Source organism: Panthera onca, chromosome C1 (genome assembly GCF_046562875.1).
Source record: "Panthera onca isolate mPanOnc1 chromosome C1, mPanOnc1 haplotype 2, whole genome shotgun sequence".
Taxonomy (NCBI): Eukaryota; Metazoa; Chordata; class Mammalia; order Carnivora; family Felidae; genus Panthera; species Panthera onca.
In genome coordinates this window covers 77417749-77430042 of record NC_138346.1, presented here as the reverse complement: position 1 = coordinate 77430042, position 12294 = coordinate 77417749, and the positions used below count along the sequence as shown (strand labels likewise).

The following is a 12294-nucleotide window of genomic DNA, read 5'->3' as shown; positions in this document are numbered from 1 at the left end:
TGTAAGGTCTATAACATCCAGTCAGACATCATCCCAAATCCACAAGATTTTGTCTCTCAAAAGATGCTATAGCAATCTTTAGCAGATTATTCCATTCTATCAGGTCAGCTGCTTCTATTTGGTGAGACCAATGGGTTTTGGGTGAGCCCATGGACATATTTCTTTTGTTACAAATTACTTCCCCTTGTCTGAGGTGAGATTACGTCAAAATCCAGTGAAAATAAGGGTTTTAAATGCCTACAAGTTGTGGTGCTGACAGAACTGTGACCAGAGAAGACATTCCAGATATGTCTGTTCCTACAAAAAACAAAAACAAACAAACAAAAAAAACATTTTTCCTCATAGTGATGTAAGGGGTCTGGTAGAATCAATCTCATATCAGTTAGTCAGGAATGTGCCACATAAATGGCTTTGCCTTGTCTTCTGCTATTGGTTAGCTGGGTGGCCATAACCGTATGAACTGTAGTGAGAAGTTCATGGTGTCAAACCTCAGCATAGTATTCCCTTGTGTTATTGTTATCCTGGCCTATTAAGTATCTTTTCAATTGAATAAATACTTGGATTAAGTGAAAACAGGCACTGACAGCTACAGGACAGATAATTTTGTATGTCTGATTATTGAGAGGCTCCTCTGTATTGAAAGCCTTGGCTGGAAGATTACATGGTACAGAAATATCAATATTCTGTTCTCTTTTTATGGGGACCACTCATATACTTTACCAGAACTTCTTGTCATCAACTTTCCAATCAGGTTCCTTTAAATCTCTTAACCAGCAGCCCAACCTGTCAGCTACTGCTCACAGGTTAGTGTAGATCCCTACTTCAAGCTATCTCTCCCTTCATGCTGGGTAGGAGGTGGGTGGGTAAAGTAGGTATATTTTTGTAAATTTGATGAATCATATGTGTGATGGTATATCAACTGCCAAGAGTTTATCACTGTGTATCTTATCACTGTGTATCTTAATTTATCCTGAATGTTGAGCTATGTCAGGGACTTCTTAAAATGACCATTGTTAGGTCACCTGGGTGGCTCAGTCAGTGGAACATCTGACTCTTGATTTTGGCTCAGGTCATGATCCCAGGTTGTGGGATGGAGCATGCACAGAATGGAGCCTGCTTAGGATTCTCTCTCTCTCCCCTTCTGGCCCTCACCCCATTCTCACTCTCTCTCAATTAAAAGAAAATAATAATAATAATAATAATAATAATAATAATAATAAATAAATTACAATGATCATTGTTCCACTTAAAATGTGCCTTTACAAAGTCTACCCAAAGCAGCAGACAGCCCAAATTGATACTTTTGTTTCCAAAGAATTTTTTTTGTTGTTGCTGTTACTGTAGGCAGAGGTAGGAAGATAGGATTTCCTACTTAAAGCTGAAACTAAGGCTATTACTAGAGCCATTGCAAGATGAGAGCCTTTTAAATACTTTTAATGAGGAAGCTCATTCTTAATGTAGAAGGAAATAATTTCATATTTCAGCATTATTTTATTACCTTAGTGAACACTGAACACTAAACGCTGGGCCAGTTGTTTCCAGGAAACATTTATGACTAACATGTGCCAAACAACTTCTTACTGTATGTAAGAGTAGAATTGGCTTAATAGATGTGTACAATGTTTTGTAAGGATGACTGTGAAAAAAAAAAAAAAAAAGTAAAACATTTGATGCTAATATAGGAGTTTACTTCTTCCTAAAAAGAAACCAAGAACATTGCTACTTGTCCTTGCTCAACTACTAAATGCTTTCCTTATCTATAAATCATAGTAAACTTCCTGTGAAGAACTTTCTTGCTAGAAAAAAACATAATTCCTTATGGGCGATGTTCTACCTGTATGTCATCTTATCTACATTGAGAAACTTTCCTTCCTTCAGGAACTCTGCCCAACACGGATCCCTCTGTTTTCATGCCCCCAATATCTACTGACTTTCCTTTGTACCTGTCATGTCATAGCAAGTTATGTCTGTCTTCACTGAAGACAGATTTGTGATTCATATGTGACTGAAATCACCTTATGAGGTGATGAACTGATTTAGAAAATACAGATAATGCTAAAGAAATAATGTAAAAGCTCCTGGGATGAACCACTGCTAATCTTCACTGGTGACATGTGCATATATATCATATGACTTAACTTTTTTATAGAAATGAGTTATTATGTAGCATTGCTTCATGATCCTCTTTTCTCATTTTTAAAGTTTATTTGTTTTGAGACAGAGAGAGCACAATCAGGAAAGAGAGGGAAAGGGAGAGAGAGAGAGAGAGAGAGAGAGAAAGAGAGAGAGAGAGAGAGAGAGAGAGAGAGAGAGAGAGAATATCAAGCAGGCTCTGTACTGTGAGCACAGAGCCAGATGTGGGGTCAAACTGACAAACTGGTGAGATCATGATTTGAGCTGAAATCAAGAGTAGGACACTTAACCGAATGAGCCACCCAGGCTCCCCTCCTCATTTCTCATTTAATATGAACAGTATGAACATCTTCTCAAATAATATGAACATCTTTCATACCACTGAATATTTTTGCACAAAATTTTTTTCATTACTGCATAGTTTTATTTGTATATAACACAGTTTATAGTATTTATGGTGTGTGTGTATACATATATACCTGTACATATATACAGAGAGAGAGAGAGAATATTGATTTATTTTCACCTGCATGTACAAACACATAATATTAATTTAATCATCTATGTAGGTAAAACTTTGGAAATATATAGCCTTCCTTAGGATATATATATTTTTAAAAGACTTCTTGAGGCATAATTTATAAGCTCTGCTTCATTTTCTTGTATAGAACATTATAGGAAGGTATGCTATGGGCGTCCACTGTAGTACTTATGTGCATTGGCATATAGCATTAATTCAAATAAAACCGTGAAGTTATTTAAATATTCTATAGGAGAGGAAATTGTGGATGAGAGAGGCAGAGTAACGGTCCATGATTTTTTTTTAAGTTTATTTATTTTACTTTGAAAGAGAGAGAGGGAGCACACACACCTGTGAGGAGGGGAGGGGTAGAAGAGAGGGAGAGAGAATCCCAAGCAGGCTGCTTGCTGCAGCACGGAGCCCAATACAGAGCTCCACATGGGGTTCAATCACATGAATCATAAGATCATGACCTGAGCCTAAATCAAGAGCTGGTCGCTTAACTGACTGAACCACTCAGGCACCTCTGGTCCCTGATTTTAAGGCTCAGAGCTGCTGATATTTAAACAACCATACTTTGTATTGAGTTACTATTGAGAATCATTTGTAATAGTTATACAAACTATTATTAAAAGTTACCATTGGGGATTGAAAATAAATTAATCAAACGTTCACTTTATTTAAATGGTGGTTTCTTTATCTGCTTAGGATCTCACTGGTGATATAATTAAAACCCCTTAAAGACATAGGCTTCATACATTTTAATTGTGTGCAACTATCAGAAATTTTTGAGCTTGTACTAATGAATAGAAATTTATTTATATTGTATAAATTATACAACCCAAGTACTAAACACTAGTGAAGACTAAATTTTAATATAAAAAATGAACTAGAAGTTTTACATTTTTCAGATACCATAATGGAAACTTTTGTGCATCTCTGAGATGGGGAAAACCTGTATTTTAATTACTTTGTTCATCAGTTTTTCCACAGAACTAAATTGTCTCAAAATTTTCTTCTACCTTTTTCAAATTACTCACTGATTGAATGAAAGGTACCAGGCATTGAGTTGAAACAGAATGCATTGATGAGTCCTCATAGAATAAAAGGGAAAGAACAAAATGCATTAATAAAAATAACACTATCAAATAGGTCCAGAATCCCAACATTTTTACAAAATAGAGTTGATTTTTTAAATATAAATTATGCAACATATATACCTGATGAGTCAGTGGTGGTCCTCCAAGTGGTGATTCACATACCCATGTTACTGCCTTCCTGTGATGGCCCTGCTGTTTCTACAATTCTGGCTTCCAGAATTGCTATAGCGAGAGAGAAAACATGGAGAATCACACATGGGAAGTTTTTATACACTACACTTGGATTTAACTCATATCATTTCAATCCTCAGTTACAATGCCACATTTAACTGCAGGAGAGACTGGGGAATGTGTGTCCAGGCAGGAGAGAAAATGGGCTCAATAGTTAGACTCTCTGCCATAACATATAAACAAGTAGTGGTAATGTAGTTTTATAAAAGGATAATGGGATAAAGTAAAAGTGCTATACAATCATAGAGGAGAGAACAATTATCTTTCCTTAACATTTGAACTGATGAACAGGGACTATTTTGGTCATCAGATACAGAAGGAAGTTCCTGGCCAAAGGTATATATGGAAAGTCGGAGACGATAAAAAGAATAATTCCTATATAGCATGGTTAATATGTAATTTCTTCATTAAATTCCTGCCACCTTTTCAAAATAAGTTTTCAGACAGATCTATAAGGATGTATGCCTAGGGAAAAAATATTAATTGAGTCATGGTTTATAATAGAAATTATAGAAGCAACATAAATGTTCAATGAAAAAGTATCTGTTAAATAAATCATTGTATAGCCAAGCTATGGCATATTTTGAAGCCAATAGAAAATGTATGGGTTCACATGCTTATTTAGAAAGATTCCCACAATTGCGGTTCACATGATAAAAATAATCATAAATAATAAAGATAATGACAAATGAATGATAAATTTTAGTGTGCATGAATGATTCTATTTTAAATATAGAAGTATGTTTCTGCATAGATTAAAGTGAATCATCCAAGCAGTGGTTTCATTGCTTTTACATAGTGCCCACCTACCTCCCTCTGTCTGTCTCTAACTCTAGTCTTTGTCTATATCTATCATCTTTCTTCTTTCTTTTGTTATCTTTTATTGCTTTTTTTTTTTAATTTAAAAATAAGTGAACATTTGGAATCAGTGTTCCCTTGGTTCTTTAGATGATCTCTCATTTAGCTAGCTGGTGAAAATACTACCTTATTAATATCTAACAGAGGCACCCTCCTAGAACACAGTAGTTCCGTCTGTTGGACTTGATCCCGTTAGAGCTAGCTTTTTACAACTTTCTTGGTTCATAAACATCTAGTTACTGAAATGTAATGGACACAAATCAGAACACCACATATGGCTAGGATAAGAAACAAAAATAAAATGTTACTGTGAGATGTGTCAGATTTATAAAAGTTGTATGTAATTCTTTTTCAAAGAGATAGTAAGTAAATTGCCATTAATTTATACATTAATTAGAATGAATTTGGTTGTTTAATATATATTAAGCTATATGTTATAATATCAATATATAATATTCATATTTGAAGAATATGAATTTATTATTTCTAATGGAAATGAGCCTAAGTAAGTAGATATAAGTTCCTTGTTCCTAAATAAGAATTACCCTTGACAAATGCAAGGTCTTTAGAGTGGCACAAGAGCATGGCCCAGGGAACCCTGAGTGGAGGGCAAAATGGTTTGTGGTCCCAGTGCTGGTTTGATATTCTGCTCTCTGACTCCACCCAAACACATTTATGATTGACAAGACAAAAAGCATTGTCTTAGAGGAAATGCTTTATTGGCAATGGAGTATAAATATTCTAAGATGGGAGAGACTAAAAAGCAGGGTTTTAAATTGAGTACAGTTGACAAATTGGTAGTGATAACAGTGAGAGAAAAACTACACTGTTCCCCAAAAGAAAGCTTTTAAAGGCAAAAATACAAAAATTAACAAATTGAGTAAATTTGAGTATAGAAATACAATTTGAAATAATTTCCTGGAGAGTGTGGAACATGGAATAACATTAGATTTTGGTTCAGTATTATGCTTTTACCAATATACATCGTATATTACTGTGTTCTTTAACAGAATAAAGTAATTAGTCTAAAATCAACTTAAATATTTTCTTACTTGGGTATTTTTTTTTTTTTTAGAAAAAATGTAGATTGTCTTATCTCTCTTTTTTCAAATAAACAATGCTCATTGTTAATGGGACATTTCTACAATTGAAAAAAAAATATCCATAATACAATTTACCTAACCAACAATGAGATTAATATATAGTGTTCCTTTTGGTAAAGTTATCAGTTGGTTTGTTTATATTTATATTTTTAAATTTTGGTTATCCTCTTTATCAATACAAATTCTAAGATTAAAGTGAATCACCTTGAAATCTTTGCAGTATGTACTATGTTAAAAAATAAGATGCATATATATATATATATATACACACACACATATATACACACATATATGTAATGATTCTACTTTTATATTTCTGCAAGCTTTACAATGTCATTTTGAATGATGTTAATTATTACCTTTTAATGACTTCACCATATAATTAGGAATAAAATAACTTATAGCACAACATATTATTTTTCTAGTCCAAACCAGCTTTGGAATTGGGTTATTTCCATTCATGTTCAGACTAACAATCATGAAATCATAATTTAGATTTTGTTGCCTTTTGTATTATGTTTGCCTGTTAGAGCAGTAAAGTCAAATAAATACTTCAATGATTTTTTTTTAAGGTTGGCTGTGGGGAACATGATATTGTCAGGTTGTAGGTGGCTTTTTTTTTAAGCTATGTACAAGAGAAAGATTAACAGGTTAGAAAAGAAAAATAGGAGTTGCTTTTTAAAGCAGACCAGCAGACCAGCCTCATACTCAATCGCATAATCTTTCCCATTTCCTATTTACAGTATTTGAAGAAAAAATTGTTTTTCTTTTTCCTAGCAAGATGCATTCTTCCAAGTAAGACCCAGAAAAACAAAAAGGCTAGTTCAACATTGTAATTACTTAACATTATTTTTGCTTAAATGAGGTGAAACACACCAGTAGGTCTGCTCGTGGAAAAGAAAAAAAAAAACATTTTATAAAATGTCAACTATGCATTCATTAGAGGCTATTATAGAAAAATGTTTAACTTTAGGGAGGAGACATTTAACCCGATACACATTAAGTTGTTTCTATTCTCCGCTAAGAAAATGAGGATAATTAAGGAAAATGATTATATGTGCTTGCTAACTGGTTTTAGGTATAAGGATACTCTTTATGACAATTTTGTTTTTATTGATGATAATTCCATAACATGATCACACTTACTCTAACTACCATTGACAAAACTGTCATCCTCAGAGTGCTAAGCCAAGCAAATGGCTGCACCTTTGAATAAACTGCAAAACCCAAATACTTTGTGTGTCTTAACTTGATCTTCATGCTCTAAGATGTAGCTGAGTGCCATGTCTTTTCCACGTAGAATACATGTTAACCCTGCTAGCTTCCTACACGTGGAGCATTATGTTTACCCTGGTACATTTTTCTGCAATGGAATAAACCTTTGTTGGAGTACATAGAGGGCATTTAAAAGAACTGTAAATTGCTTTCTTAATTTCTAGAAATTCTTAACCTCAAATTTTTAAATCACTTTTTTATTTTCTGAAGAATTTTCAAAATTTTATTTAATGAAATTATTTTGAACAGCGATTCTTTTAATGTTATTTTTCTCAGTTTTTCCCTTGAGCTCTCTGCTCTGTTTTTATTTTTTTATATATTTTTAATTTTTTTTAATGTTTATTTATTTTGGAGAGAGAGACAGAGCATGAGTAGGCGAGGGGCAGAGAGAGAGGAAAACACAGAATCCAAAGCAGGCTCCAAGCTCTGAGCTGTCAACACAGAGCCTGATATGGGGCTCGAACTCATGAGCCATGAGATCATGACCTGAGTCAAAGTTGGATGCTAAACCGCCTGAGCCACCCAGGCGCCCCAGAACTTTATTTCTTAAATTGAATAAAATGTGCTTCCTCATAAAATTCCTGCCATCATTTCTATTTTTGCTTCATTAAGTGAATGAGGCTTTTTATAAACTTTCTTTAAATGACAGCTTTTTAAATAGTTTGAGGTTGAAGCATAGATCTTTTTCATTTAAAATTTTCCCAGTTGTTACTATTTTTCCGTATATAAGAGGATTTCCAGGCTTATCACCTTCTTGTTACCCCTATCTGAAGGTCCTTGGAGATACCTAGTGTCTTTTATAGGCTGACTCATGACATTCCGAAGTCAGGATAACCTTTCAAAGAGAATATTAAACTAGGTGGCCCAACTGTATGTTAGTACTAATAATATCCAGCTTGATGTTCTATATCTATGAATGTCAAGTCAAATGTTTCTTTATGTTCTGGATTTCAAACCTATTCTGTTTTTTGGAATTATATTTTTATGAAAGGCTATAATTTACAAATTATTTTTATAGGCTTTATATCCTTTATAGTTTTTATAATTTTTAAGATAGTCTGGGTCCAAATATTTGCCCTTTTAAGTAATGTGGGAACTAATTTCAGTAAGATTAAGGTGTTAGAAACTATAATATGGCAACATATTGGAAGAGTCAAGATCAGCCTTCCTTTCATTTTAACTTAATTTAACATCATTTATGAAGAGTAAATTGAGGTTATATTAGGATTGACTGGAACTTTTTTCTATTACATATTTATATACATACATATGTGTGCAAACAGACACACAAACATGTATCCGCGTGCGCGCGCGCGCACACACACACACACACACACACACACACACACATTGAAGCATGCATTTTGGAGCAAGAAGGGACATTAGTGTAGTGATATCTTGCGAAATATGACCAGAACATTAGCCTGTATGTGTGATCCTGAGTTCTCTTAATAATCTTTTTAATATTGATTTATTTTTGAGAGACATAAAGAGACAGAGTGTACATGGGGGAGGGACAGAGAGAGGGAGACACAGAACACAAAGCAGGCTCCAGTCTCCGAGCTGTCAGCACAGAGCCCAACATAGGGGCTCGAACTCACAAACCGTGAGATCATGACCTGAGCCGAATTCGGACAATTAACCTGCTGAGCTCCCAGGTGTCCCCTGAGTTCTCTTCATAAACAGTCAAGCCCAGAATCTCGTGAAGTTCCAGTTATGGAGCACATTGTGTCTTAATCTAACTTGGCATTTGAAATTATATGTCACCACTGTGAAAGTTCTCTTATTTTTTGAAAATGCTTTGACAGAGAAATCAAATTGCATTTGGGATGAAGGATTATCAATGTTGCTTGCTTTTATAAAGATGTAGTGGCAGTAGATATGTCAGATATTAGACCATTGAAATGGATGTGAACATAAATTTGTCTTGGTATATTTTCAAAAGTTCTCTTTTATTTTGTTCAGTTTGGTCTGCCTAGTGTCCAAGTTCATCCCTTCTCTAATAATTTTATATTAAAAACCATAACAGAGAAGTTTTAAATTTTGGTGGTTTATATTGCTTAACTATCAAGTCTTAATGATTAGTCAGATCTTATAATATGTCTAGATTTAAAAGACAGCGTGCAGCACTGAGATAATGAATTAAAATATGTTGTTTCATTAGTATAGTATATGGTTGTAAGTAAGCAATAAAGACTTGATGATTGTATTATTAAGCCAGTGTGTAAATAATAGACATCAGACTCTAATTAACACATGAGTTTATTTATTCAGTTCATTATCTGTGTGTTTGTATGTGTGTGTGTACCTGTGTGTGTCTTACAGCTGTTATTTCGAGAAACCAAGAAGGGCCGGGAGAAATGGGAAAGGCTGTGCTGATTCCTAAAGATGACCAGGAGAAAATGAAAGAACTATTTAAAATCAATCAGTTTAACCTTATGGCCAGTGATTTGATTGCCCTTAACAGAAGTCTACCGGATGTAAGATTAGAAGGGTGAGTTTACATGTGTTATATAATCGTATTTTTAGTAACCTCCATATCTCACAGTAGCTTAGAACTTCTAGAGCTCTGTTTTTGAATACCTGTGCTGTAGCGGGGATGAATTGTGCATGCATATGATGGGAAATATAAACCAGTTTCTTCTCCGGCAGAGCAGAATATTTTACTTGCAAAGATATCGTGGGAGACACAACTCTAACAGGTTTCTCTTCGTGAGATGCTTTTTTTTTTCTTTATCTTGCCAAATACTGAGTAAACAGGATTTTTGATAGGTTATGTGGTTGCCTGTATAGAAAGGTCTTATACTTTGTATTTGAAAATTATAGGCTTTGCTGTTCCAGTGTAAAAATGGCCAATTGCCAGTATGATTCTTTGACCTTTTAACATTATTTATTATGGATTCCAGCGAATTATGGTACTATTTTATAATTAGAACGCTCAGTTATCAGCCATGGAAGAAATAGTCACTTGGAAATAATAATACTGCATGCAAAATGATGTTGAAAAATTCAACTTGTTTGTGATTAACTCTAAGTCATGCTCTAGATAGTTGAATGAATTTTAAATGGATATAATAAAAATTAGAATATTTAGTGGCAGTATTATCATCCTAATAATATAGTCCTTAGAAAAGATAGGTCCTGAGGCTTTAGAAAATCTCCAAGTTTACAAATATGTTGCAGAATACATTTCTATTTAAACAGAAGTTGTTCTTTTAGACATCTAATGACTTTCTCCATATAGAATAAAATGACAGTTAATGCAAATAAAGTTTACCACCTATAATAGGTTGTATTACATTAGTAATATAGTGATATTATCATATTTATCATATCTCTTTTTTTTTTCCTTTCTAAATTACTTCAAAAAATACCAAAGTAACCAAATCTTGTTGAGATGGTCGGGCTGGATTGTCAGAAGTTTCATTTGATAGCTAAGTACTGGTTTTGTACATCCTTGTATGCTTTTGTCTCTCTCAAAAAAAAACCTCATAAATAAGTACATATTTTGCACATTTTTGGTCTCTAACAAATGACTAAAACGTGAAAATTACATTTGTGCATTTCAAAGATCTATAGCATTTTATAGGTAGTTATGTCTATATTTTCATATTTGTACATAGACACATTTGTATTTTTAAAGACCTACAATAAGTTTATTCTTCTAAACAATTTTGAAACATTTTAGATGCTAAGCTTATGCCATAATAATTGTGCATTCCTCACTTTCTTTTATATACTATGTTGTAATAAAATGGATAAAGGTGATACCTTTTCAGGAAAACCAATTAAACACTATTTCAAATTTTTATGAAATCTTTATTTTCAACTATCAGAACATAAATTTTATATCAGATCTGGGATACTTAAGGTAACAACTGCCTTAGTACAGAGCCATCAGCTTAAAAAAAGGAGAAGGAAAATGTTCATTGAGCATCATTTAAAATATTTGTGGCCAATGGCATTTCTTCTTTTATGAATCACTTAGTAAATTAAGTGCTTGAGTAATTATACCTTAAAATATAGAACAATTCAACTTTTTAAAATGGAAAATTCAAATGGATTACTGTAAATATTACACAAAATGCAATATTTACTGTGGTTGTTTTTATTTATTTATTTTGTGTGTGTGTGGGGGTTAGATACATATTTATTACAAGAATTTCTAAACACCATGAGCCTCTTTTTTTAAGTTGAGATATAATTGATGTATAAGATTGTATTTGTTTCAGGTGTACAACATAGTGATTTTATATTTGTATATATTGTGTAATGATCACCATAATAAGTTGAGTTAACATCTATCACCACACAAACTTTTTTCTTGTGATGAGAAACTTTTCAGATTTACTCTCTCAGCACCTATCAAATATGCAACATTGTATTATTGACTATAGTCATCATGCTGTACATTATTTATTTATTTTATATGACTTATTTATTTTATAACTGGAAGTATGTACCTCTTGACCTAATTCACCCATTTCTCCCAGCCCCCAAACTTCCTCCCCTCTTGGAGCCACCAATCTGTTCTCTGTATCAGTTTATTTTTTTTTTTTTGTTTTTAAGATTCTATCTGTAGGTGAAATCATACAGTATATTTCTTTTTCTATTTGACTTATTTTACTTGGCATAATACCCTTAAGGTCCATCCATGTTGTTGCAAATGGCCAAATTTAATTCTTTTTAATGACTGAGTATTCCATTGTATATATATACCACTTCTTTATTCATTTATCCATTGATGGAAACTTGGGATATTTCCATACCTTGGCTATTGCAAATAATCCTTCAGTGAACATAAGGAGGGTGCATATGTGACTTCAAATTTGTGTTTCTGTCTTCTTTGGGTAAATAGAAAAGAAATTGCTGGATCATATGCTATTCCTATTTTAATATTTTAAGGAAACTTCATACTGTCTTCGATAATGGCTCCACCAATATATATTCCCACCAATAGTGCACAAGACTCTTTTTTTTCTACATTTTGTCAACACTTATTGTCCTGTCTTTTTGATATTAGCCATTCTGACAGGTGTGAGGTGATATCTCATTGAGGTTTGGTTTCCATTGA

The 12294-nt window shown here is 33.2% G+C and overlaps 1 protein-coding gene across 4 annotated transcripts in view; it reads left to right on the top strand.

Annotated features, from left to right (window-relative positions):
- GALNT13 (polypeptide N-acetylgalactosaminyltransferase 13) overlaps nt 1–12294 on the top strand; it is a 541337-nt gene that overhangs the window by 207808 nt on the left and 321235 nt on the right. For all 4 annotated transcript variants that reach the window (XM_060626627.3, XM_060626625.2, XM_060626624.2 and 1 more), the window contains exon 4: nt 9546–9714. In XM_060626627.3, coding sequence (XP_060482610.1) covers nt 9546–9714 — 169 coding nt within the window. The remainder of the gene's footprint in view (nt 1–9545; nt 9715–12294) is intronic.